At 41.4% G+C, this 21,360-nt stretch overlaps 1 protein-coding gene across 2 annotated transcripts in view; it reads left to right on the top strand.

The window, feature by feature from the left end:
• The window catches only part of LEMD3 (LEM domain containing 3), an 86,422-nt gene that overhangs the window by 6,138 nt on the left and 58,924 nt on the right, over window positions 1-21,360 (top strand). Inside the window, exons 2-3 of one of the 2 annotated variants that reach the window (XM_075013571.1) lie at window positions 17,528-17,565; window positions 20,358-20,424. In XM_075013571.1, coding sequence (XP_074869672.1) covers window positions 17,528-17,565; window positions 20,358-20,424 — 105 coding nt within the window. Of the gene's footprint in view, window positions 1-17,524; window positions 17,566-20,357; window positions 20,425-21,360 lie in introns of both variants that reach the window. The other variant, XM_075013561.1, reaches the window with a different exon arrangement.

Raw genomic sequence — 21,360 nt, 5'->3', positions numbered from 1 at the left:
GGCCAAGTTTCCCCATGGTCCCATAAAGTTTATTTACAGCCACCAGTCCTGATGCTCAAGTGTTCTGTGCTGTTATCTGTAATTTACCCTAAATGTCTTCTAAGAGCCCAGTGAGCAGTGGATGTGTTGGTAATGTGCTAGAAAATATTGACTTCTGGAAAATTCTCTCATCCAGTATTGGTCAGGTCCTGAGGGTGCTGGATGAATGAGTTATAAGCTGTATGAAGTTATTTTGAAACTGAAGCTACTGGCAATTTATCTGATTCATGAAGTTGAACAAAAAATAAATTTTCTCTTCAGGTCTGAATGCAGTGCTTTCAGTAGTAAAAATTAATTTTTCATTAACAAAATATAGTATAAGCAAACAATGATCTGGTATTGAATTAGAAAATGAATGTGTAGGCCTAAAAAAGATAAGATTTTCTTGAGCCTCTTCCCCATGCTATTTAATACTTCTTATCAGTTACCTGGGGAAAAAAAAATTGTCACAGATAAATCTTGCAGAAGACCCAAAAACTGGGGGAGCAAAAAGAGAACAGTTGAACAGGTGACAGATTCAGAATAATCTGGATTGGTTGGTAAGCATTATAAACAATATGCATTTTAATCTCTCTTAATACATCTAGGAACAAGCTATAGGCCATACTTACAGGGTGAGGGACTCTATCCTAAAGAAGCAGTCACTCTGAAAAAGATTTTGGGGTGATGATGCGACTCTGGCTAACACAGCAAATGCAATCTTATGATGCATAGACAGAGCAATGTTGAGTAGAAGTAGAGAGGTTATTTGCCTCTAGATTTAGCGCTGGTATGTCTGCTGTTGGACCACAATGGGAAAGTTTCTACTACAAAATTAAGTCAATCTAAGTTAAGCTGATGTATAAAGACCATGACAATTGTCATTTTTCCATATCCACACTACACTTTGTGTTGGCGGTGTGTGTCCTCATCTGGAACAGTTGCAGTGACTTAACTATCAGTATGCAACAGCTTCTGAAAGGTAGCAACAGTAAGTGCACAAATGGCATGTGAATCCTGTGGCTGGACATGAGGTCTGGAAGCTCTCTAGAAGCTGGTGCAGAGGCGCTGGTGTCTGGACTGTGTCCCTATCCTATCTTCTCTCAAGGCCCTCCCCCCCCACCACCAACATTCCCTCTAATCTTTTCTATCCCTGTGTGGATTTTTTTCTGTCCATGTCAATAAATTTATGTGTACAAAGGCATGAGTGAATGTGCACCATGATTGGAAATAAAAAATATCTACCTTTGGGTGTTCTGCTAATTAGGTGGGCGGCAGCAGAAGCACACAGCTTATAGGGAACATTGCCCAGCTCTGCCTCTTCTCCTTTGCTTTTCCTCCCATGCTCACATTTGTTCATCCCCTCCCCCGAAAGGAGCAAGCAGTGGGTGGATAAACCTGGGGACGTGGGAAGAGTTGTGGGGGAAGAGCCCAAGTGCAGGTGGACCCTTGGGCAGTGTTCCTTCTATCTTTTTTATATCTGTGTGGAATAAATTTTGTGTGCACTGACACATGGGTGGATGTACATCACAATAGAAGCACATATTGCTGGCTGTGAGTGCTTTACTGATCAGCTAGGTGACGTTTTGCCCTCTTCTGGGTGGCTGTCCAAATGCTCGGCTTAAAGGAAACACTGGCTGTGGGGAGTGGCCTCTATCCAGGTGCTGGTGGCAATGTTTGAGAGGTGGCTGATATACAGCTCTATTGGAGGCATGCCTTGCATGTGTCATTTCCTGCCATTTTGGATAGGCTTAGCCTTCCCAAGATAATTAAGTCTGCTGTTCATGTGTGGATGTAAGCAATGCAGTGTCACATTTACACTGTATTGACCTAATTATTATGCCTCTTGTCGGTGGAGTTAAGTTGGAGTAGTGGGTGAGTGACATTGGTGGGAGCTACGTGTTAGTTAAGGTGCTTGGAGAGTTGGGTCAGTGCAAGCTGTTTTATGTCAACCTAATTCTGAAATGTAAACCAGAGTTGTCGGTTTTTGATGCCCATGATTCGGTAAAGATGTTGATGATTTGGAGAGGGCTCAGAGAAGAGCCCCCAGAAAATTACAGCACAGAACATTGAGAGCCAGGCCTGTTTCAGGAGTGTCTGTGCTGGTCTTCCTCCTCCTGCAGACTTTATCAGCTTCCTGGGATGGTGGGAGGCAGGAAAAATAAGGATTATGTGTAGGGAATGAGAGGGCAATAAAAGCAATATTGGCATATACATTAAAAAATCATGTATCGGACTTTCCAAAATAATGAGATTTAACCCCCCCCCCCCCCCTCCGCATTCTGCGCACACTTTTGTAGGGCTTCTGAGTTCTTAGTTATTAGTAGGAAGCAGTCCACCTCCTGTTCAGAATTCAGTTTAAAATGCAAAATGAGTCTCTGCCATGTTCACAGGACTAACTGTACTTCTGATCCTCTTCTAGCTCTGAATGCTCCCCTTCAGGTGCTCACTTTTCTGTGTGGAATCTCATGGTTCTCCTATTCATAGCCTAACAGATATTTTGGGGTATAAGCTTTCGTGGGCAAAGACCCGCTTCGTCAGCAAAGCGGGTCTTTGCCCACGAAAGCTTACGCTCCAAAATATCTGTTAGTCTATAGGGTGCCACAGGACTACTTGTTGTTTTTGAAGATACAGACTAACACAGCTACCTCTCTGATACTGTTCATAGACTGTGTCCCAGACTGTACTGCCCTGTTTGCCATCTGTGATTGCTCAGTTTACTTTACTGGGTTCAGTTACCTGAAGTTCTCCCATATGGGAGCTATGATCAGTGGTGCATATGGTGATCCAAAACTGTCTTGTCAGCACATAATGTTTAATCTCAGCAGAGGGAACAAGTATATCAAGAAGGAAGTTTTTAACACTGTAGAAGATCTATACACGTTTACCAGTGGGCTTTGGTAGTCCTAGTTTTCCCAGTCTGCTCCCCAGAAGCCACTACCTCTCTTCTGATGAAGAGGGTCTTTGCCCACGAAAGCTTATGCTCCAGAATATGTTAGTCTGTAAGGTGCCACGGGTCCTCCTTGTTGCTTTTGAAGATACAGACTAACTCAGCTACTCCTGATACTTGCTTTTCTTCTGTCTTTCAGAAGCTTTTTTCTTATTCACTCAGAGAATTCTTTGACACTTGTATTGTTCTTTAAGTGCCTGTAAACGGGGGCAGGATTATCTGAAACTTATTGTCCTTTTCCTGCGTACTTGCATGTAATACCTGTTGAAATGATCCCTTTATAAGCCTGTGGTAAACACAAAACAAACAAATGTTTTGTTAGTAACAGAGTTAGTCTGTATTCTATCTAGAATGAAATGTATTAATGAAATAAGTTTTGCAATTTCTTTGGTGGCTTGGAAAAGGGGATGGGGCCGGAGGGCTTCCATTCTGTCATCTGTCAGCCTCTTGTCTCTTCGTGTTTCCCATGAACTCATCTTCCATTTTTTTCTTCTGTATTGCATGCTGAATTGTATTCAATGTACAGTCTGTTCTCAACAGAATAAGCTGAGTTTCTGATATCTGGCCTAGAAGATGGAATCAAGGGATGCTACCGTTTCTGAAAGCAAATTGTTAGAAAATAAATGTCTTATGTAAAGGATAGTAGACAGGAGTGTGAAAGAGTAATGAATCTGCATACATTTTAGCAGTAGTCTTATTGGTGTTCTGCTTTTTGTGTCGTCTCAGCATATTTCCTGTGTATATTGTATTGCACTGTTATGTCTATCAAGAGATGCTGAGACTTTCTAGGGACTTACATTTAGTGTAGAATTAAAAAATTTGTTTGCCCATTTCTTCTTCTGCAACCACAGATGGTGTGAGAGAAGAACATAGAAGGAGTGAAGAGAGAATGAAAGAAAGTAAATGAGAGAATGGCACTTTATCTAGGCAGAATTCAAAATTTTGGATTCAGATTCAGAGGGACGTTTCTTCTTCCCTCTATCTAGTGCCAGCAACAGTGATACTTCCTTCATGAGGGAAAGAACTCCATGTTTTGATCTTTGATGCCTGAGCTGCTGAAGAAAGCAGAGGTATTGACAGGCTGTGGAAGGAGATGAAGACTTTTTCAGAGGGAGGGTCTCTGTCAGATGGGACTGTTTCATATTTTGGTTTGGGAGAAGTGAAAGGAATGATGGAGAATAAGAGGGATAAAAGAAGCACTGGATCAAGAGATCATGGGAGAGGGAAGATACTAATGTTGGTATACAGGTTGCCATCTGCTGCTTTTGGCTTTCAGATATTTAGGGATAGTTAATAGAAAAAATAATCTCTAAAAACAAAATGGGATTTTCCTTCCTATTTTTTCCTCAGACTTCATTTCTGCCAGATGAGAGGGTGGTTTGAGGGGGATTACTTAGGCTTCCAGTTCTCCCTTGGAAACTCAAAACCAATAGTGCTGTTCTCTCAGACCAAAATGCTCTTTATTCTGGTCAATATAGTAAAGCCTTGATTTAACAGACCCTGATATAATGGACTTTGGAAATAGTGGATGCTGTCTGCCAGCCTTCCCTGCCCCCTCCCTAAATAAATGCTGGAGACTCACCAGAGCTGCTGCTGGGGCTGGAGGGGCCACCACAGGGGCTGGGGCTAAAGGAAGAGCCAGGGAGGAGGGGTCTGCAGTGGGCTGCAGGAGTCCTCTTTCCCATACCCCAGGTGTGTGGAGTATGTCGGTGCCTGGCCACTGCTGTTGTCGGTGGCACTGAGCAGCAGCCTTGGTGTCAGAAGCTGATGCCTGCTGGCAGGCTGGGGACGGCCATGCTCTACCTTTGTGTGGGCAGCTCGGAACCAGGGGCTTGTGGAGCCGCAGTGCTGAGAGCTGCAGGGGGTGGAAGGCGCCAGGCTGGCATTCAGCTCCTCTCCTGGTAATTGGGAGAGGGAGTTGGAGGTGTGAGGGGAAGAATGGGGCTGGGGGGGAGGGAAGTGGGGGCAAAGGACAGGCGTGAATGATAGGCTGGGAAGGTCAGTGTATCATCGTATGGTACAGTCATCCCTCGTTCAATGAGTACTTGACTTAACAGTACTTGCTAAAACAAGGGACATAAATATAAACCTTTGTTCACTAAAACAGTGAACTTCCCCCACTTATAGGAGCCAGCCACAGGGTCCCTGGCTGGGCCGCGGGGAAACCTGCAGACCTGTGGCTGGCTCTGCTCCAGCTGCGGGGTCCCTGGCTGGAGGCCGGGAGACCCATGGCTGGAGTGGCGCCGGACACAGCATCCCTGGCCAGGGCCTGAGGAGACCTGCAGCCCTGGCCCGCAACGCCCCATGCAGCCACCCCCAGCCCTGCCCGTTCCCAACACACATCCAGGCTTGGAACGCCCCAGCTCACTGCACTGCCCCACCCCCGCCAGGTAATGCACCTTTTGCAGCACTGCCCCCTCCCCCCCGGGGTCACTTGCCTTTCAAGCTGCATGCTGCTGCTCCTTCCCCCCAATTAGGAGCACTAGGAACCAATCTGAGACTTTTACATGTATTTTAATGGTAAGTTAGTGTCTTATGAGTTTTTGCCAACGAGCAGAAAGTTGGGAACCAATTGTGCTTGTATACCAAGGGGTGTGTGTAACCATTCAGATATAATGGACTTTTGGCATTAATGGACATCCCTTCCCCCCATTAGTTCATTGAATTGAGGGTTTACGGTATTTCACTTTGAAGCTTAAATTATAGGAGATGGATAGAATAATCACTGAATTGGCTTTAGCAATCTATGGGATTTTTTCCTTAGGAAATGGGATGACTTTTACAATAGAAATTGTGATTTTAAATGAAATCGTTACTTCATTTTCCTAATCTGGAGAAAATGTTCAGTTTTAATATTGAATTATTTACAAATTATTTTAAAAATATAAAGGTAGATTTGAAAATGAAATGAGAACACAATTTTTCCTAATGTTTGTGTTACAAGTCAGCAGCTATTTTATGGGTCTTGTTGGGTTTGAGATGTCTTGATCCACCATAGTTACAGTTGATATACGCTGCTGTTGAAAAAGTGACCTTTCCTTGGTACTCTAAAATTCGTACACATTTCACATTGTTCGGAAAAAATTGGTTGTACCATGTGTAGTAGGGCCTCTCAGGCTTCTGGGCTCCAGGCCCCTGTTCTGCCGCAAACTTGGCGAAGACCTCTCCAGTTGTAGGCACCTGTGCTTTTATTATGTGTAAAAAGTTCCATCTTCTGTGTTAAAATTCGTGGTCACAGTGACCCCCTTCGGTTACGCAAGCTAGGTTCTCCCCCTTCAACATTCTGGGGTGTTAGCCCCTACTGCCAAACCCTTCAGACAGGGAAGTGGAGTCTGTCACACTCTGGTTCCTCCCCTCCCTCACTGCCATTTGTTTGCTTCCCTTCCTTTCAATACCAACTGTTTTATATAACTCTCTGCTCAGGAAGCTCACAGCTACCAGCCAGCAGGTCTGGGCTTGCTCAGCTAGCTCCTATTACCCTTTTTGGGCGAGGCTGCCGTAGCAGAGCTCTGGCTCAGGTTGTCTGGCTCATACAGTAAACCCTCGGTTTAATGGACTAATGGGGAGAAGGGGTGTTCATTAAGGCCAAAAGGCTGTTAAATCGAAATCTGCAGGACTGGAGGCACCTTGCAAGTCACACTAAGAAGCGCTCCTGTCCAAGACCTGGAAAAAACGCAGCAGGCTTGGAAGAGAGCTTGGGAGTGGCCTCTTTGCATTGTCTACAGAGCAGAGCCTCGTCTGCCATGAGCCATTCATCACCCACCCAAGGCTGGGCACTTAAGTTTCCCTCATCTGGCCCAAGCGGTTCCTCTGGCCTTGGTGGCTGCAGAGGCTCTGGTGAGTCACTGACATTTATTTTAGGGGGGAGGGGGAAAGAAGGAGGGATTGGCAGACAGTGTCCGTTATTTCCAAAGTCCATTAAGTCAGGTTTGGTTAAATCTGGTGTTTACTGTAGTCTGTCTCACGTGATTTGGGACATTAGTGGTATGTCTGAAGTCTGTTGATCCCGAGGTTCCCAAGACACAGAACCAAAGGGAAAAAGAGATTTGTTTGTAAGTTTAGTTTAGTCTCTTGCAAACAGAGTTCTTCAGGATAGTTTCTGCATGCCTCCTTAAACAGGGGTGTCCATCATGTGGCCTGCAGGCCAGAATCCAGCCTGTGGAGCTGGCAGGTGTGCCATTTTCAAATGGCAGCTGAGTGGCTCTGAGCCATGCGGCTCTAAGGAACCATTTGTGGCTGCTGCCAGTCTGCCTCTCGCTCGCGAACAGTGTTGCAGGGCAGCTCTGCCGGGCTCTGTCAGGACAAGGCTGGTGGCCCTGGGGTGCAGGGAACTTCTCTAGGGAGCAGAGTTCTGCAGGGGTCAGGGGAATTCTGGCAGCCCCAGGGCTGAGAGCTGGCAGCTCCAGCCCCGGGACCTGGACGGTTAACCCCAGTAGTCCCAGAATGGAAGCAGCTCGGTAGCCAGTAGGAGATGGTAGCACAAGGCTCTCCTGGGAAATTTAATCCTCGGTTGTGGGGGGTGGCTTGGTGCAGTGAGGGGGGTTAAGACTGAGGGCAGGTGGGGGTGGTTTGTGGTTGCAGGGGCTTTAAGGGGCGCAGGTTGTGGTGGTTTGAGGATGTTTTGTGCGTGGCCTCCAGAACATGTAAAAAATTGCTGTGTGGCCCCTGATGGAGAAAAGGTTGGACACCCCTGTCCTAGAACCTTTCTAATAGTAGTGCACTCTTGAATAGTTGGAGCACTCTTACGCCTCTGTTTTGATTCCTGACGTTCGGAGAGTGAAGTTGTAAATGGGATAGGGATGTAAAATCCCAGTTAATTGGTTAAATGGTAGTTTAATTGGTTAACGAATTGAGACGGGCGGGGAGGTGGAGAGGAAGCTTGGAAGGTTGCTCCAGCCTGGTTGGGCTAGAGTGACCTCCCCAGTCTCCTGCCTCCCCCCACTGCCCAGCAACCACGTTCCCATTTTGGGGGCTGCTCTAGCTGCTACTGGTTAACCTATAACATCCCTAAAATAGGGGCGTGCAAAGGCTTTCTTAACTGAGAGGTGAAACAGAACATATTCCCAAGTGTGAAAAGAGAGGTTACATGAGGTGAATATGAATGAGATTTCATATAGGTATGTCTGTTGTAACAGGTTGGGTGGACATTCATTATCCCCTTCAGGGATCTCTCTACTATAATATGAACATGGTTGCTTTAAAGCTGTGGTGGACTGTGACAACAATATGAGGAGTCCCAAGGATTTCTGGGTCTGATGTCTTATTGCTGTTAAATTTATCAGTTTGTTCCAAAACTTCTCTTTTCACACCTCAATCTGGGACAGTTGTTCAGATTTGTCAGCTAAAAAGAATGGCTCAGATTAGAAATCTCCCTCTTACTCTTTACAGTGAAGACAGATGCAAAGATGTCATTTACTCTGCAATGGACTCTTCTTCCTTGAATGTTCAGTCGTCCAGTAACTCCACTGATTTGGCAGGTTTCCTCTTTTTTTTTTTTTTTTTTTGGTTGATATCTTTAATATTTTGTCTGTCTGTCATCTCTTTGCTGTTAGCTTTTGTGTCTTTTGCAGGTTCCTCTTCAGGGTTGTGGGTGGTTGTTTGTTTTTTGTTTTTTTTTTCCTTTTGGCCTACTTTCTTGTACTTGCCAGAGTTTGTTCCTTTCTGTAATGTAGTTTGCTTTGCCGTATCGGTCTGCTAGTATTATTTTGCATTTCCCTGCGCAGAGCCAGAAGTAGTGAGTCCTTAGTGGTAAGCTTTTGAGGAGTGGCTTTTTCAGCAGACACATAGGAGACCAAAAGAAAAAAGCAGTTCAGTAGCATTTTAAAGACAAACAAAGTAATTTATTAGGTGATGAGCTTTTGTGGGACAGACCAAGTTCTTCGGATCATAGCCATACCAGAACAGACTCAATATTTAAGGCACAGAGAACCGAAAATAGTAATCAAGGTTGACAAATCAGAGAAGTATTATCAAGGTGAGCAAATCAGAGAGCGGGGGGAGGGGGGAGGTCAAGAATTAGATAAAGCAAAGTATGTAAAAGAGCCCCTATAATGAGCTAGAAAATTGCTGTCCCGGTTCAAACCACACGTTAATGTGTCGAATGCTAAGTACCATCCAGTCACTGTACAGTTAACCAGCATCTTAGAGCTTGGCTCCAGTCAAGGAGGCAGTAGCATGTGCTAGAACTTTGCTGGGCTTTTAACCTGTTTAAGGGGTCAGACAAAGGCTGGCGTCCCAGCACTTATGAATCCTTTTGCTTCAGTGCAGGAAGATGTAGCCACAAATGCTCCCTGTAATAGCGTAGTTTGAAGAAATTCTGACTCTTATTTCTGGTCCTAAGGGTAAGATTGCTGCACTTAGCAATGGGAGGAGAAATGGCTTCCCTCAAGCAGGCCAAACAATGTGTGCACCCGGGGCAAGAGGCATGCCTGTAATCCCTGTTTTTATTTAATTCTGGCATATCTGAGTCAATTCCCTGTGCCTGTGTTTAGTTGAACAATGAGAAAATTAAAGAATTAAGTAAATTAAGAGGGTGGCACACTGGATATTTTTCAACCAATCGTAGTCCTAAGCCCCACGTTGTTCCAAGCCATTTTAGTTTTGTAGTTGAAAGGAGAAATAGTCAGAATTCCAGATAGTTTATGGCTTTGTCCTCCAAATGATTGGAAGGAAGAGGGCCCATATGAGCACTTGGGTGGGAACTGCTATTAGAGGGCTTCCATGGTTCTGTCAGCAGTGTTGGCACATCTCAAGTGGGAATGTACAAAGGCCTTTGGGTGGGGGGAAATACACTTTTTTTTGCAGTATCTTGGGGTTCAAACTATAGCCCTGCTATCACCTGAAGTTTGCACTCTGATTGCATTGAATTAAATCAGTGCACCTCAACTCTGTTTAAATTGTCAATAAAAATTATTTAAATTTACAAACAGGAAACTGATCTTTTAAAAATAGACTTTAATTGTGTGTTGCATTTATACTCTGTATTTTATTTTCTTGAAGGTTAATTCTCATTGGTTGATTTGGAACTAAATACAGTCTTCACACTAAATCTGGTGCTTCTTTTTGTTAACCAGGATGCTCTATATGACATTTTTTAAAGAAGTTGCATAACTTATTTTACATTTATTGAGATTAATTTTCCTTCATTAGAAAAGGATGAAGCATTTCTTATACATTAGGGCTATGTCTACACTAGCCAAAACCTTCGAAATGGCCATTTCGAAGTTTACTAATGAAGCACTGAAATACATATTCAGTGCCTCATGAGCATGCAGGCAGCCGCGGCACTTCGAAATTGACGTGGCTCGTCCAGACGGGGCTCCTTTTCGAAAGGACCCCTCCTACTTCAAAGTGCCCTTATTCCCATCTGGCCATTTCAAAGTTTTTGGCTAGCGTAGACACAGCCTTAGTGTTTTTGTATATGATTTATAACCAGCTCTATTTAAATGGAAATTCAGCTCAGAAGCACAAAAACATCACTTTTAATTGTTTCTTAAAGGAAGTATGGCTTGTAAGTACCAAATTTAATTGAAAGTTATTGATTGCCATGTGCTTCAAGATTTTAAACTAGTACAGGTTGTACCTGTCTAGTTTGGCACTCCTGGACCTGACACAATGAGAGAATTTGCTGGACTACGGGAGGTCAGTATTGTTTAACATATTGCCAACGTTTTCACTGCTTACTGGACTCTTAGAAGACATTTAGGGGTAAATTACAGCTGAATAGCAGCACAGAACACTGAGAGCCAGGACTGGTGGCTGTAAACAAACTTTATAGTACCATGGGAAACTTGGTCATGCCCACAGTAAGTGGTTGTCTGGCTAACTAAAATCATACTGAATTATGGATGTTGCCAGATAAGAGTTCTGGATTAGTGAGTTTCAACCTGTGTATTTCATCCTCTTGCACCTAAATTTTATTCATAGATTAGAAAAAGATGGCGGGCTTTCCTGCCTTTTCAGCTGTCAGTTGGTTTTTCAATTTTGAATCAAGTACTTATTGAACTGAGCTAATTGGATAAACTGAACCAAAAGAAAATATTCCCTCTGCAGCTTCAGAAGATGCTATTTCTGTCCCCAGCTTCTTTAGCAGTTTTAGCTTTTTAGCAGTTTTTGATTCCAGATACTTAGTGACTTCCTCTGGTTTAGTGATCTGACTTTCTTTAAAACTTGGCAACAAACATGTACTTATTTTCTGTTTAAATTATTTTAATAGAATATAATTTCTTTGAGTGTTTGTGGTATATTCTTGCTCCTGGGATAGCACTATTCAGTAGCACCAACTGGGAACTATCTTCTGCTAGCAGTGTCCCAAGCTTGCTGATATGTCTGTCTCCCTGCTCTGTCTCGGCACATTCTGAGTACATGGCTGTCAAAGTGGGCGTGATGACATTTCCCACCTCAGGTCCTCCAGCTGCTGATTTGGCCAGTTAGATAGTTGAGGCGTGGTTGTTTTTTAAATAAGTGTTTAATGCTATTCTGTTTATAGTGGATCCAAAGATCAAGAAGCATGGAATTAGGAGATGAGTATCATGTCCAGTGCTTTTCCTAAATTAGATATCCATGTTCACTACCTAAGTTGCTTTCACAAAGTTAGCTAGAAAACACCCTAATCTATCCTTCCATGAGAAATCTTGTCAATTGACATCTGTGTCAGATTTCTAAGGCTCTAAATGGTAAAAGCAAGAGGCGTAGGTCTGCTCTGAGCCCTTCTGGTTCTAGAGAAAATTTTGGTAGTGAGACCACTGGCATCAGCACAGTTATTGTTGCAAAAAGCAATCAATAGCAGAATTCAGAGGGCTAGCTCTTAAGAAGAAACCAGCGTCAGAGAAAACGGGCTTGGGATATAAATGACCTGTGACTATAACTTTTATGGGACTGTCTTTAGGCTCTCCTGCTCACCAAAGGATGTCAGGTGACCCCTTCCTAATGTTGCCCACACCTCCAAAAATGCCTTTTGCCTCTCCAAGGAGAGTGATATCGCCTATGTCAGTGTTGAACTTACTGATGTCGGTAGTATCCCTGACTGTCTTGTTAGATTCATGCATGGCTCCCCAGAGAAACAACTGCACCCAGTGATGGATCTGGGACTGCAAGCTCAGAATTAAAGGCACAGTATTTCCCTTAGTTTGTGGCCACACTTGGCCAAAATTTCAAAATGGGCACTCTAATGGCCAAATTGAAGAATACTAATGAGACGCTGAATTGAATATTCAGCGCCTCATTAGCATTCACATACCGCCGGCTGCAGCAGTTCAAAAGCGCTGCTTTCACATGTGTGCGGCTCAGTGTGGCTACACTTGGGTCCTTTTCAAAAGGACCCTGCAACATTTTGAAATCCTCTTATTCCTCTCAGCTAATTAAAGTTCTGTAAGGTATTTGACTTGTTCTGCATAACATTTTGATAAAAATTAGCCCTATGTGAAATTAGGGTAGTTCATATTGAATTAACCAGTAACTAGATTAACTGATAGAATGTAAAGAATAATTGTAAATCAATAATTGTCCACTGTAGTATTTTTAATCGCATATTTCAGTCTCTTTGCCCCAGTGAATGAGGTATTTAGTATCCTCATGGATGATCTGAAAGAAAATGTAAAAATCACTGCTGGTAAACTTGCAGAGGACACAGTAGAGGAGTGGTAAACAAGGTAGGGACAGATGAATTATACTGACTGATCTGAATTTTTTAATAAATTGGGCATTTTATATAGTCATGCAAACTCATACATGTAGGAATTAAGGTGGATTACATTTACATAATTGCGTTTATCCTGGAATAAGTGACAGAGGTTTGGAGATGATAATGTAATTAACTTAACTTCTTCCATTTTAATCATAGCATGCATTGGAACAGTTAAGAGTTTTTTGTGGTTGAGTGGCTTAGAAAGCATGGAAATACTGCTGACGGTAGTATAGAGAATCTTGCATGTTTTTCCCAGGCACCCACCAATGCTGAAATGTCTATTTCACACAGTAAAATTGGGCTTAAGTTATGGGAATTGCATAGAATAAGGTAACACTTGTTCTTTTTCGCCCTCATTGACCTAAGCCCCAGTTCAATCGCTAAAATGTTCTTTGGTTGTGTTTAATTATTATTTTCAGCTTCATGCAGTTTTCAAGATTTTAAATGTTCAGTGTACATTGCACTGCAGTATTGAGTAAATAAATACAATATGGAAATTGTTGTGGAAAGCTGATGTTCTTGACACCTCAATAGGAAATGTCTGAAATGGTTTGCACCTATAGATAGGACCCTACCAAATTCACAGCCATATAAAATGCATCATAGATGGTGAAATCTGGCCTTTTGTGGGGTTTTTTACTCTATAATATACAGCTGTTATGGGGGAGACCAGCGTTTCTCAAATTGGTGGTTCTGATCTACAGAGGAGTTGCACGGGGATTACAAGATTGTTTTAGGAGGGTCATGTTATTACCACCCTTCCTCTTGCACTGCTTTCAGAGATGGGCAGCTTGTGGCCAGACACCCAGTTACGAAGGCATGCCCCACCAGCAGGAGTGCAGAAGTAAGGATGATAATACTATACTCATGTCACCCTTACTTCTGCTATGCTGACTTCAGATGGGCAGCTGAATGGTGGTAGTTGCTGACTAAGGGCCCAGTTCTATAGACAGCAGCGCAGAAATACGAATGACAGTACCATACCATGCCATCCTCGCCTATGTGCTGCTGGTGGTGGTGGCCAGGAGCCCAGTTCTGAAGACAGAGCCAACAGCCACAACTCTTCAGCTGCCCAGCTCTGAAGGTAGTGCCCCACCTACTGACACCCATGCAAAAGTAAGGGTAACATTACCACAACCCACATACAATAATGCTGCAACACACCACCGCCACTACAACTCCTTTTTGGGTCAGGACCCCTACAATTACAACACCATGAAATTTCAGATTTAAATATCTGAAATAATGAAACTTACAATTTTAAAAAATTCTGTGACCATGAAAATGATCAAAATGGACCGTGAATTTGGTAGGGCCCTATCTGTAAAGGAGTATTTGAGGTATGTGGAATGTGACTTTCAGAGGTACATGAGCACCTGTTACCTTCCTTTTAATTTCAGTTCAAATTGTTGGAGGCTCACCACTTCTGAAAATGGTCTTTAATTTTGTGTCATTTACTTGGCAGTTAAGGCTTTTGCACTTGGATGTATAGGCTATATCTGCACAGCAGCATTATTTTGGAATAAGGTATTCCAGAAGAGATTTTTCAGAATAGCTTATTTTGTTATAGCGTGTCTACCTACACATTACATGTTGAAATAGCGCTCAGCTATTTTGAAATAGAGCAGCCAGACTGACTGACCAGCAAGGCACCCTTGGTGGGGCTGGAGGCTCCCTATTTCAAAATTGTCCCATTCCCTGTCTACACAGCTTCTATTTTGAAATTTCTGTTTCAGAATAGGTGCTATTCCTCATAGGTGCTATTCCTCATAGAATGTGGCTTACATAACTCGAAATATTATTTTGAAATAGCAGTTTAGCTATTCTGTTAATTTTGTTAATGACCTGAAGGTTTGTGTCTTACTGAAGAGGAATTTTCACAACAGATTGGAAAGAGAGGCTGCTGAACTCTCTCTTATATTCAAATTTGACACATCAACATGTGGTTTGAGCTGGGTTGGGAATTTTCTAGCCCATTATAGGGGCTTTTTTGCATACTTGGCTTAATCTAATTTCTTGACTCCCCCCTACCTTCTGCCCCTCTACTCTGTGATTTGCTCACCTTGATAATATTTTTCTGATTTGTCTACTTGATTACTATTTTTGGTTCTCTGTGCCTTAAATATTGAGTCTGTTCTGGTATGGCTATGATCTGAAGAAGTGGGTCTGCCCCACAAAAGCTCATCACCTAATAAATTATTTTGTTAGTTTTTGAAGTGCTACTGGACTGCTTTTTTGTTTTCATAGTATGTGGACTAGCACAGCTTGCTCTCTGTTGCTATTCAACAGTTTAGCTGTGTGGGTGCTTGCCAACTTATTTTGGAATAGTGGCCATTACTCTGAAATAACTTGTCTGCGTGGACACACCCATGATGTATTCTCTTTTTTTCTTCATTCACACATCTTCCTTTCTTGAGCAGGAGTAACAGTCACTACGTTTGTCATAAAGGGTTTCAATATTTTGTTCCTTTGTCCGGAAACACTTCAACACAGAAACACTTGCCCCACTATACTCAATTTTTCCCCAACATCAAATAGTGACAGAGAACATTAATGCTTTGTTTTTCACCCCAAATTATCAGTGTGAAAACAGCTAATTTTCACATTTGAAATTTCCATTGGACTTCAGGTATGAGTGGGAGCACTTCACAAATTCGATAAGAGTTTAAAGATGTTGATAAACATAAGTGGAAAGGACTGCATCAGTTTAATGTTGGCTAATGTTTCTAAAGTTTGCAAACAGGGAAGCTTCTGGACCTTTCTTTAAATGAAATTTTAGATTTTGAAGCCAAGGAATGATGCCTTAAAAAAAAAAAACAAACCACAAATGTTGCAGTTTACACACCCGAGTAATCCTGTGTTTTGTTTTGTACTTTTAAAATATCTTAAGTAATGGGGAATCCAGCGCATTTTGTGTCTTAAATTGGGCTTTATTTCATGTCATTTTGTCTAGTGCCATCTTCTTCATACTCTAAGGTTGCTCATGGGAGTCAAGGAAGACAGTTGCAGCTTAAATGAACTGTAGAAATTGTTGTCAAAAATGTTACTTGCTGTTGTAAGCAGACATGTTTTCTGTAGTGTCTCTTAAACGTTTTTGAAGGGTATAATGTTATGCAGGGGTTTTCATGGAAGACGATTGTTTATTTAAATACATATGCATTGATTACACTATAAACTGTGAAAATTTTGAGTAGCTGTTCAAAATTACTTCTAAGCCTGTGTCTACACTACAAAATAAAGTCTAATTTATTGACATTGACTGCTAGATTTTATAAAGTCAAAAGAGGAGTGTTCGTAAATGTCCAGCAAGTCAACACTGTGGGGTGCAGCAATCCCATATTACTTAATGGTTGCCTGGCAAGGTGGCTGTCATGGAAGCCTCAATAAATCAGGCCTCTCCAAAAAGTTTGAGTAAAAAATAAGAGTACCTGGCTTAGACCTTTATGGAGATCTCAAAAAGGATAAGCACTCCATCCCCAAAAATATTAACAAGCTTTTCTATGGGGCATAGATCCACTGTGCCTGAGCCACAAGCTGCTTGCAGCATTTAAAAAAAAACAAACAAATCACCAGAAGAGCCCTCTGCACCATTGCTGGCCTTAGAACATCAGGTGTCAGTGAGGGGACTGGGTTGAGGGTGATGAAGAGCTCTGAACTGGCAGGATCAGCTTCATCAAGTGCCTACTGAACATCAGTGTTCTCTTCTACATTGGCCTCCTGGTCCCCCTCCCTGCGGCGGTCCCCCTCCCTGCGGCACTCCCCCCGGGCTCTGACCTGAGTCCGAAGGACAATCTCCTGAAGAGTCCTTGTTAGCCTTGGAGAGCATGGTTGGGTCACTCCCAAAAATGGCACCCAGCTGCTTGTGATAGCAACATGTCTTGGGAGATGACCCAGATCACCCATTGGCTTCTCTCACTTTCTGATAGTTCTGCCTGATCTCCTTTATTTTGACTCAGCATTGCTGAGGGTCCTGTGCATTACCATTCTTGATTATATTGCACTAAATTTTCTCATAAATGCCTTCATTTCACTTGCTGACTCTGTCTGCTCATTGCTGATTCTTTATTTCACACAGAAATGAGATCCAGGGTCTCTGGCTCTATGCTGGAGCTCTTTGCAACCCTGAGAACTCAGATCAACAGAACTCTGAATAGTTGTGATGGCTAGATTTGATGGGTAGATGTGATGAATGGCACCTGAGTTGTGCTGTCTGCACTGGTCACAAAGAAGATGAATTCAGATTCTTAGGCTTCTTGTTACCTATTTCATGTGCACCTGGAGATCAGTGGAAATGAAAGAGACCAGAAAGGACAACTATGGGATGTTGTGGGATACCTGTGGGACATCTCTGGAAAGCAATAAAATCTGCTTAAAATAAGTGTGTCCAGACTAACATTAATTCAACTTTTTAAATTCGAACTTGGTGTTACGCCACTTTAGAAGGTCACTGCAAGAAAGTCCACTTTAGTGCCCCTTAAAATCGACCTAATGATATTTACGGTGAAGAAAGTCATATTGTAAAATCAAGCTAAATGACTTAAAATTGACTTTGTCGTAGTGTAGACATAGCTTAAGTGTAATAGTGGAAATATTTTGGGTTTGCTAAATAGCTCTGTTTTTATATTCATGTTGAAGTGGTTGTTGAAATTAAGAATATGGCTAATGATAACTTCTAACTACAGGGAACTAATTACACAGAATTCGAATCTTAGTTCGGCAAGCTGCTGCTGCAGTTATCTGATCTTCATTTAGCATAAATTTAAATATATGTGCTTTTTCCTTTAAAATATCTGTGCTTAGATTATAAAATTATGTTTTATTGCCATCTACGGGTTAGTGAGTGAACTAATGACTTTTTTTTTTACCCTTAGTAGTTAAAAATCCCATCAGTGAGCAGCTTGAAGAAATAAAAGTAAGTAAATATCATTTTTTGGTGTTTGTATGAAATCAGTACAAACACCAATAGCTATTACAATATATGAAATTTTGGAGTGTATTGCCTATTTCTAGCAGAGGTAATTATGTCATATAAGACACTGAGAAAATTAAGCTGTTCTTATGTTGTTCAAAAGACTTGGAAGACTCAGGAAGTAAAACCATTATTTAAAATTGCTACTTATGCATAAGACAAATACAATTGAAAGAATGTAAAAATGTAGCATACTCTTCTCTATGCTCTTACCTTTTTTTTTTTTTTTAAAAAAGTCTTTAGCAGTAAAACTTTACATGCGCATTTCAGCCTTGTCTATAGTCAGACTGCCTTTAATGTAGAAAAATGCTGCAGCGTTTGTTTTAAAATCCTGGAAAGATTTGTACTAGTTTTCATGATTTTAAGCTTAATTTTACAAAAGCCAAATGTGCCTTTGTTGTTATTCTAATGTTAGACAAAAATAACCAATATGAAATATCAGGAGATAAAACTCTTCTACTTCTGAAGAAATTCCTTGATCTTGGTTCACAAGGAAGGGTTTCAGAAGGTGGATTTCACAAAAGAGAATTTGTCCCACTCTTCTACATTTATTCTCCACCATTAAGATACTGACTTCTTCATCTGGAAGATTGGGGCATCAATTTCTGAGGTGACCCCACCCTGAGATGTCTTTGTATTTTGTAACTGATAGAATGCCTTCTTCTGAGAAGACTGAGTTGAAAGACAGTGTCCTGCAATGCTAGGCCTTTATTTCCAAGGAGTCCAATAGAAAGGCTCGTAAACACAGCAGAAAGAATTCTTTTGACATTATAGTCTATTGGGCACCAGATTTGATAGACAAACCTAGAACACGTTTTCATTTTGTCGTCATGTTCCTTATGCTTGTGTTTTTCCCTTTCCTTCTGGGAATCTTGTCAGTTTCCTTCTAGCATGGAGTGGAATTAATATGGCTTGTTCATTAGCCAGAAGGGTTTGGTGTACATTTTTGCTTTATGGTCTCTAATCCACATCATTTGTCAGTTGATTTGTTATTGTTGGACGTTAAGTTAATTCATAAAAACAGTTCTCATGAGTACCTTGACCCAGGAGGTCATCTGCGAAGCTATGGGTGGCTTTTCCCTATAGAAACAAAAGAACTTTCTAAGGTTACAAGACTTTGTTTTCTCTTATTGTGTTCACTATTTTCCATTGATGAATGAAGGAAACAAACTTGATTTTCCATAAAATATTCTTTGAAAAGTTGAGGGAGTCCATCTCTAGGTTGTTGAGAGAAAACATTTTGAAATTTGGTATTTAGATGTATTGATCCTGTGAGGTTCTTTGATCTTTACATGTTTTCTAGCTATAAGTTGCTAAATTCACGGTAAGTTTCCCAGTTATATCTGAGTGGCTAGTACATTGTTACCAAAATGGCCCATGAATGCTGAATTGTTTGGAAGTTTAGTCAATGAAGAGAAGTATTTTAACTTTCCAGTATCTATCTTCATGACTGGTTCCACTTTCTCTTCATAATCTTTATGAAACACAGTGGTGGTTATTCCTTGACTCTTGAAATTTTATGTTTATTTGTGGCTTTCGGAGTGAGATTGAAACTTTTCAAAATTTATGGGCATGTCTTCACTATAGACTTAGCAAAAAGGATTTTGAATTGATGGAAGTTACTGTCTGATCAAGATGCAGAGCTTTGTGCCTGAAGTAGGAAAAAAGGAATACAAGTGTCTGAAATTATTTCTCCTTTGTTAAACTAATTCAGATTTGAGAAACTGAGAATGGAGGGTAGAAAAACTTGTCTTCCTGTTACAAGCAATATACAAAAATATGAAATCCTACTCTAAACCTCATATGCCTGAGCTAATTGCTGCTTATCTGTTAGATTGAAAATGTTACAGTGGTGAAGTAGATAATACAAGTCATATTCTAGTGAAGAATGTTTTTTTGAAAAAAGGCCTGATTTACTGCATAAATGTAAACATTTTGGACTTGAAAGAGTGCCTTCTGAGAATCACAAAGCACTTTACAGGCACTAATGACATCATAAAATTCCTGCAAATAGGGTATTAACACCATTGTACAGGTAGAAAAAATTAGTCAGGTATAACGTTTTACTTAAGGTCACATACAAATTGGGCATACCTGCAATAATAGGAGATACTAAAATATTTCACTACTCAGTTTGTGTCATTCTTTGTTCCTGACTCCTATTCTTACACTTCATTTGAAGTCTTTTCACCCCAGCTTTACACTATAGATGCTACAGCGTGGCTCATTTTCTATGAAATAATTCAAGTATGAGGGTAGGTAGCTTGGTGAGTTTTTGTTTTGGCCTTTCCAAAAGTATAATTTTGGCCTCAATTTCACATGGATAGAACGTAGTTGAACAGCAAATCATCTAGGATGGCTAATGCACCTAGTTTTGCCTAAAGTTTCATATGAGCTTGAATGAGTACAAATATCCAGGGGGCTTTGTTTAATTTTCTTTTGAGTTAGCTCCTCCAAGATTATCATGCCTATTAAAACCAATCTGGGGCACTGTTTGTTTTAAAGCAAAACAGTAAGTCTGTTTCCTATAGTACCCCTCTCTAATAGGAGTTAGTGCAGACAACTTTTGCATTTGGTTTTTTTGATGCATGAAACGTATTTTGGCAATTTTACCTAACTCTGTAGCTAAAATACTGTTTTGTTTTAAACAGCTTGAGATTCTGAGTAAATGAAAAGTTAATGTCTCTTGTGAAGTTGTACATTGTCTTAATATTAACCAGCTTTTTAAATTCCAGGCAAATGAAAAAAGTCTCATGATGAACAGCTTATATAAACTTCACGATAGATTGGCACAAGTAGCAGGTATGTTTTAAAATTAATAATGACTATAAACGGGGAAAAATTTATAAATTCAATTGAATGCACACATGTGCACGCACAATCAATGTTGTGGCAATAGGTAAAAATCCCAGGACCCTGATTATTTTGTGTAAGTTACAAATTATTTTAACTGTCAGTGATTTCAGAGTTATTCATACACTTTGAAATCTCTCTTTCACTCGATAATGAGTAGGATGTCTTCATGTCGCCCTCCTATTCATGAATCTGTTGGTGGCTGATCAGCCCAATTCTGGAGCCACAGGTCTTAACACAAAAGGGGCAGGTGGTAGCTGTTGCATGGGCACAGGGCAGTTTTTGCTGCTCTTTTCTTCTCTGCCTCTCCTCATCTGCACTGCAGTAACTTCTCATTGTGCCACCCCTCACACATTACTGCTCTCCACTGGGGATGGTCCTGGGCAACATTCTCCAAAGTGTCAATACTGATGCTGCACTTTTCCATGTGTGCTGACATCTTTATATCACTTCTGGCCCCCGAACACTCCTTGTCTTTCCTCTAGTTCAGAAAACAAAATCTGTTTTGGGAGGTGCTGATCAGACATCTGAACCACGTGACCAGTCCAACGAAGTTGTTGATGAATGGTAATGGCTCCAGTGCTGGTCATGTTTGACTCTCTCAGGATGCTAGTGTTCATGTGTCTATCCTCCCAACAGATATTTAGGATTCCCCTGAGGCAGCATTTGATGATATTGTTCAAGTGCTTTTAAACTATGCTTGTATGTTGTCCAGGTTTCACGTGCACACGGTAGTGTCGAAATAACTACTGCACTATATACAAAGAGCATAGATGTCCAGTTTTCAAAGACCCTTTGTCTCAGGTGGGCAAAAGGAGAGCTTTTGCAGTTCAGATGATGCTAGATATCTGCGTCAATAACAACTTTAGCAGAAATATGACTTCC

This window comes from Carettochelys insculpta, chromosome 1 (genome assembly GCF_033958435.1).
Source record: "Carettochelys insculpta isolate YL-2023 chromosome 1, ASM3395843v1, whole genome shotgun sequence".
Classification (NCBI taxonomy): Eukaryota; Metazoa; Chordata; order Testudines; family Carettochelyidae; genus Carettochelys; species Carettochelys insculpta.
The sequence above is the reverse complement of the archived record's forward strand: the minus strand, read 5'-3'. Positions and strand labels throughout refer to the sequence as shown.